The 7,377-nt window shown below is 43.0% G+C and overlaps 1 protein-coding gene across 1 annotated transcript; it reads right to left on the reverse strand.

Moving 5' to 3' along the window:
- Positions 1-2,885: 2,885 nt before the first annotated feature.
- On the reverse strand, positions 2,886-6,389 carry LOC148517894 (thrombomodulin-like). The gene has a single exon (XM_088478027.1). It carries the CDS (start codon positions 5,977-5,979, stop codon positions 4,294-4,296), a length of 1,686 nt encoding a protein of 561 aa, XP_088334153.1. The 5' UTR covers positions 5,980-6,389; the 3' UTR covers positions 2,886-4,293.
- Positions 6,390-7,377: the final 988 nt, after the last annotated feature.

Raw genomic sequence — 7,377 nt, forward strand, 5'->3', positions numbered from 1 at the left:
AGTCCATGAATGTGTGTTTTTTTCTATATGTTTTAATATATATTCTTTTAATATGAATTAAAATTGTTACTTGTTATAGAATTGTGCTCTCTTGGTAATATATACATCTACCAATGTTGTATTTAGTTTACAAAACCGCTGGAAAAACTGCCAGAAAAATTAGGTAATTGAGTGAAATTTATTACAAATTGTAAATTATGAGAGATATAATGATTTATTAACGGTGAGCTATTTAGCAATTCTGAAAAGAGCTTCTGAAAAGAGGCATTTTGTCATTGCAAGACTTCACTTCCCAGATGCCTGCAAAACCTGGAGAGTGCACCGAAGACCCCTCTCCAGCGATATTGTAGATCAGTGGTTCTCAAACTCGGTCCTCAGGACCCCACACAGTTCACGTTTTGCAGGTCACCCGGCTGGAGCACAGATGTAGTCATTACTCACTGACACATTTTAAAAGATCCACAGATGGAGATAATTATGTCACTTGTGATTTTATGAGGAGACCTGGAAAACATGCACTGTTTGGGGTTCTGAGGACCGAGTTTGAGAACCTGTGTTGTAGACCGTAGGCTGCTATGGCATTAGCTAACAGGACCGCAGTCTCCATAGAAGAACATGGTCAATACCGCACTCACCATTGAACAAATGGTCCCCATTGACGGAAGTCTGCAGTGTTAGTTTGCCTAACGTGCATTCAGGCTTTGTTAAACAGGCTAGTCATCTTATGTTTGCCTCAGGAACTACTATTACACAGTACGTTTCCACAGATAAGAGGAGATGAGACATGAGACTTTCTCACTGTGAATTGTACAAGAGCTTATCATCCAGGCAACCAGCTACCGTTTTCTAGCTGTAAAACTTTTCATCAGAGAGCTGCCAGTCATTACTAATGCCAGGAACCTCCTTGTCTTCCACAGCTGCTAGTTCTGGCAGCTGACTCATGTTCAGTCAAACTTGTGTTGTTGACTGCAGTACATGTCTATGGGGCCTATTCATCAAATAAGATTTCCAGGATATTCACCTGTTTTCAGGAGATACCTGGAAACATTATCACCCGAATGTACCATGGAGAAACCCGCAGCAGATATCTCCTTATCTGCCACCATCCCTCTATTTCCCACCGCAGCCACAGTGTCCTTAGGTTTCTATGAGGGCTGCAAACCCTCCCTGGCAATGGCTGCCACATACACGTGGTAAGTAGACCGCGCATGCACAGGAGTTTCAATAGAGGAATGAAGACACCACTGATTCAGTCACTTCACTTCGAACACATCTCAGGGACAGGCTCATTTTGTAACCCCTGTTCCTGCGTGTACCTTTAAAAACATTTTGGATGGTATATAATTTCTTATTGCCAAAAACAGCGGCGATAACTAATTAAAATCAACGGGTCTAAAATCCGATAATTGATAAATATGCCCCTTTGTTTGTAGTGTGTGTGTAATTTGTGTGTGTAGATAGATAGATAGATAGAGATAGAGAGAGAGAGAGAGAGAGAGAGAGAGAGAGAGAGAGAGATAAACAGAATCCCAACGCCGGAATGTAGAATGACGCGGGACCAAACGACGTAAGTACGGCCGCCTGTCCTCTTAGTCGCAGGGGGGGAGGGTTAGGTTTAGGGCACCCCGGGGGTACTTAGGGTAAGGCACCCACTGGGGAGGGTTAGAGTTAGGCTAGGGGAAGGGGGGTTTAGGGGTCAGGCACACCCGGGGGGAGGTTAGGGGTAGGCACCCCCCCGGGAGGGTTAGGTTTAGGGTGCGGGGAGGGGGGGTTAGGTGTAGGCACTAACGGGGGAAGTTAGGGTTAGGCACTAGGGGGAGAGGTTAGGGTTTGGCACCCCTAAAGGAGGGTTAGGGAGGGTTAGCTATACTTTCCTCTGCTGTTGAGATTTCCTTCCTTCGGCCAGCCGCTGTGAAAACAATCCCATTCTGTATCAAAGCTTGATGAGAGATAAAATTATGAGAGAAAAAGTATTAACCAATCAAATCCTTAGGCAGGGTACACACCTAAACGACCGGCAATCGTGCCGATGTTCAGGGCGATTTGCCTTCACCCTGGACATCGCATGATTGCTGGTACACACTTGAAAGATTTAATGAAAGACGGAACAATCACTGTTCCGTCCTTCATTCACTTGTACAGGCTCACATGCGATATCTTATGATTGACTGTGCAGCACAGCCAATCGCACGATATCACATGCGACCGCGGGTACGCGCAAATTGGGCATACACACTGCACAATATACCCGATTTGTCATTCCAATTTGGCTAAATCGGCCAAATCGGGCCAGTATCATACAGGTGTGTATGCACTCTGTCATTTTTCAAACACAACCTATAAAATGTAAGTTAGAAGCTGATTGGTTTGTGATTTATATCTCACAATTTTATCTCTCATCAAGCTTTGATACATAACCCCCCTAATGTACTAAGGGGCCTAGGTATCAAAGCTTGATGAGAGATACAACTGTGAGATATAAATCACCAACCAATCAGCTTCTAACTTACATTTTATAGGCTGTGTTTGAAAAATAACAGTTAGGATCTGATTGGTTAATACTTTTTCTCTAACAATTTTATCTCTCATTAAGCTTTGATACATAGGCCCTTAAAACCAAAGCACAGGTGCACACTTTACGCGCTAAACCCACACTTATATATGAGTGAAAACATATATATTGTACATTTTACAGTATTGCTAAGTAATACAAATTATGTTGTCTAACTTCTGGGATAAAGAAAAGTTCCTTAGTAGCCATTTAGATCAAATTGCAGTTTAGTTCATTACAGTGTATGGGCCATGAAAGTATGCTGTAATAATGTATATGCTTGTTACAAAGACCTGATTTGCTTTTCACGAGTAAAAGCTCTTGATAGATGACATTAAATCACAAACTATTTATTGAGTTGAAATATCCACAATTTTCCAAAGCAAATATAATGTTACATATCCACACATATACTGTACATACTGTAGCTGTACAAAGTCTTCATAATAAATAATAGTTCACATGTAGTAAGGGTATGCAGTCTGGAAGCCGATGGTCGAAATGCTGACCTCCGGCGCAGTCAGAAAGCCGACGTTCGAAATGCCGACCGCCGGCTTCACGACTGTCATATCCCGGCAACCGATTCTGTAGTAAGTGCATTATAACCAGAGAGTCCCTGACAGTGGTTTTACACACATAAGTATCAGCGCATCCCAGCAAGTATTCATTTCAATATGTATAGAAAATGTATCTGGGTAAAATGTAGAACAGAGTAGACAGCATTCAGCGACTGATCACCTGGCGTGCTTATTTTATTTAACTACAACTCATGTACTATAGTAGGTGACTTTTAAATTGCTTCATATCACTGCAGTCATAACCCAGCAATAAAAAAATTCTGGTAGGTCACTACAAACTGATGGACTATCTTTCTAACATTATATATATATATATATATATATATATATATATATATACGCACAGTATATACGCACACAGTATACTGTTGTGCTGATTTACTAACATTACATTAGAATTGGGTACAAGCCTGCACTAAAACCATAACAATTACTCAGGCACTGGATTTTATTATCTTATTTGTACTAGACAAAAGCTAAACCAATTTTGAATAAATTACATTAATAACTAATGGCGTGTCGGTTGCTATGGCTTAGTGCAGAGTAACACCTTTCAGTTATGTAAGTACAGTAAATACCCTAATTAATTTAATCTAAACAAAGTGCATGGCATTATTTACTTATTTCCTAGTAACAGACCTACCCAAACTTCACAAAATCTTACAGAATATTCCATATTTAGTGCTATTGTATGTAAACTAAGGTAGGAGAAATCCATTACTGTGATATCTATCCATCTTTAGACTGTGTGCCTATTACCTGGACCTCCCAGTAAGTAGCCCTGTTAGTCTTAATTCCAGGTTTCCACATTATTCCCATTTTGTTTGGGGGCTTGTTAGTGAGTAAAAATTACTTCTCTCATTAGATTACTATGTCACCTAGTGTACCATATCCCACAGCTGGTAAGCTGCATTTTACTTTATTTATTTACACAGATATCTATAACTACAAAAGTATACCCAGTCCTGTAATTTTGTTTTGCAATATCTACAGTTCAGTCGCAGTCAATCAGTTCATGTATTGGAGGACCCACAGACTGCCCCTCTGTGATGTCCTGTGGTTAGCCAGTGACTCCAATGTACCCACTTTGACAGTTAACAGTCCCAGACTATGTTTATTGGCCTTAAACCTCTGTAGAATGGATTACACCCTGCTTTTTAAACATTAAAGTGTCCTTTGTGGTTCTGTCTTTACTTGCTGGAGGACCACGTCCTTCTCACTGTTCTTACACTTATAGTCCAAGGCCTGCTGCTCCATACTCTGTTTCCTCAACATGTGGCACAGAATTGCTATCAGGACAGTCAACATGGAAATAATTCCAATGCAGATCCCTAACAGCATGGCTGGCTGTAAACTATGGATGTCTGGAGGAGTGGATGGAGATGGGGGAATTTCTGAAGGTACTTCTGTCTCACCTGAACCTTCCTCAGGAGGGATGCATTTGGTGTTTTGGACAGTGTAGCCCTCTGGGCAAGTACATTGGTATGATCCAAACAAATTGACACAGGACCAGTCACAGGGCACTGAATCGCACTCATCCACATCAGTACAAATGGGTTCTCCTGAGTCATTCTCATCTACTATGTAGCCATCTGGGCACTGGCACTTGTCTCTGTTATTGACATCGCACTCAGCCTCGCAGAATGATGTGTTGCAGAACCGTTTGCATTTATGTGGCTTTTTCTCATCAATGACAAAACCTTCATCACAGACGCACCTGTAGCCACCTGGGTGATTCTCACAGTCATGCTCACAGAGGGTGGCTGGGTTTTTGCACTCATCGATGTCCTGACACCCTGACTGACACTCATTTGGGTTCTCACACTCATCAACCATCTCAAAACCGGGTTTGCAGCTGCAGACAAAGCTACCATTGGTATTGGTGCAAAGGCTCTCACAGATATTGGGGTTAACTGCACAGTCATCAATATCTTCGCATTTTAACCCATCGTCTGTAAGGTGATAGCCCTCATAGCACATACAGAAGAATCCAGGTGGCTCTGGAAGTGGGATACAGAGCTGGCTACAGGGGTTGGGGTCACAGGTTGTGGAACAAGCTCTGTTATCAGCTTTGAGCTGTAATCCTGGGGGGCACTGACACTCTGGGGTGCCAGCTATTTCCACACATTCATGTTCACAGCCCCCTTTCTCAATCAGACAAGTCCAGGCTGCGGGGGCATTACTGCTCCATACCCCAACACTCTCTCCTTTATCTTGGCAGGAGAGAGGTTCCTGTAACGTGGATATGACTGCATTAGTTCCAGGAGGGAAAACAAAACCTCCACTATGAGCAACCCCAAAGGATTTGTGATAATAGGTGACATTGTAGTCTGCAGGTATAGTAAGTGCGTTACAAGAAGAGAAGTAACTTATCTCGCACAAGTAGCCATCAGCTTTGTATTCACAATCAGTTTCCTCCCAGGTCCCATCTTTGCGCACAGTGGCGCAGAACGCACCGCATTTCTGCTCTCCGGTCTTCCAGTTACTGTAATCCGTGTAACTACCCCCTGTCACCCAGGTGAATCCCCTCAGCGGCTGCAGGGTATCTGTGCATCTGTCTTTAAAAGGCTGCTCCAGCCCTATCCACACTCTAGCATCAGCATTCTCCACTTTGGCCATAAGTAAAGCGATTGCATCGGCTTGTACAGAGTTTTTCACTGTCACCAAGTGTCCCTGGATGTCACTGCAGGACTTACTTGCTTTGGCAAATCGTTTACTCATCCAGGATATAGAGTAACAGGTCTGATCTAAGCACACAAACTCCGATGTCTGCTTATCCAATGGTGCCAGATGCGCCAAGTGCGCAGAGAGGAGCGCACCGCAGATAACGTGGAGCAGCAGCAGCGTCATGTCCCTGGATCAGCCAAGACAGAGCACGGTGCTGGCGGTCAGACAAGTCAGACAGAGGAGTGGCTGGTAATTAGGAAAGTGCAAGTATCCCAGTCAGAAGTCCTCATGTGTCCGCACAAAGAAGAGGTCTGTGTCATGTCTCAAAGTTTGTGCCCAACTTTATATGCTCCCAGCCCTCCCTACAGCCCAGTAGATGAGAGGAAGGAAGGAAGTGCCTGGAAGGAAGGGCTGGAGCCGCTTGGGATGATGATGATCTGCTTGTAACACTCACAGATTGCTGAACAACTTAGGCTGTGACCGGGACACGGTTCATTTGCAGTATCTGGAACTCCTAGTAAATCATAATCAGTGAAAGTGCATAATGGGATAGGAGGGGGGATTTGGGACGGGTTTGGATGGGCGGTGAAGTTCCTACTGATCCTCTTCTGCTGGGAGGACTTGTGTTTATTCCCTTAACTGTTATATAGCTGGTGATGTTTCTTTTTTAGTTTTTTTTTTAAAAAAACCTTGAGCAGCTATTCCCAAACTACACACACAGTAGTTATACTTAGCCGACAGAATATAGTGCATTGATTATATTTTTGTCTGTAATGGAAACAGCGCTGAAATAAATTATAATTCGCAAAAAGTTGTTCAGACTTCTTTCCCCTGTGCGTGTGAATAACGGCCCATGAGTGGCAGACCAGCGCTTATAGGAATTATCATGCAAATCACTTTAATGTGTCCGTGTCCAGAATCTCAATTCCTTCCAATAGACATGAGCAGGCAATTGTAGCCTGGCATGGCAATTACACTAACGAGCTATCTGGGTGATAATAGAAACTGTGTTGCAGCATCATTTAATTGGTTTGCAATTGTCTGGAAAACAAAGTATGGTGTTCTTATTGCAATGTTTGCAAAACTTGTATCTTCATAGTTTTGGAATTAGATACAGTGTAAAAAAAATACAAATGTAAAATGTAAAAAAATACAAAATATAATTACGGATAATCTATATATAGTAAAGACCCTGATAGGCAGGGCCGGTGCTAGGATGTACAGCGCCTCCCTGCAAATTATACATTTGCGCCATCCCTTGCAGTGCACACAGTAGTAGTGCCCTTTATGTAGTGCCCACAGTAGTAGTGCCCTTTATGCAGTGCTCACAGTAGTAGAGCTCCTTATGCAGTGCCCACATTAGTAGTACCCCTAATGCAGTGCCCACTGTAGTAGTGCCCTTTATGCAGTGCCCACAGTAGTATTGCCCCTTATGCAGTGCCCACAGTAGTAGTTCCCTTTATGCAGTGCCCACATAAGTAGTGCTCCTTATACACATAATGCCCACAGTACTGCCCCTTATACACCTAATGTCCACAGTAGTAGTACCCCTTATGCAGTGCCCACAGCAGTAGTGCCCCT

Source organism: Taudactylus pleione, unplaced genomic scaffold (genome assembly GCF_031769625.1).
Source record: "Taudactylus pleione unplaced genomic scaffold, aTauple2 ptg000206l, whole genome shotgun sequence".
Lineage (NCBI taxonomy): Eukaryota > Metazoa > Chordata > Amphibia > Anura > Myobatrachidae > Taudactylus > Taudactylus pleione.

Coding starts and splice junctions, on each gene's coding strand:
- LOC148517894 (XM_088478027.1), bottom strand. CDS start 5,979: ATGACGCTGCTGCTGCTCCACGTTATCTGCGGTGCGCTCCTCTCTGCG.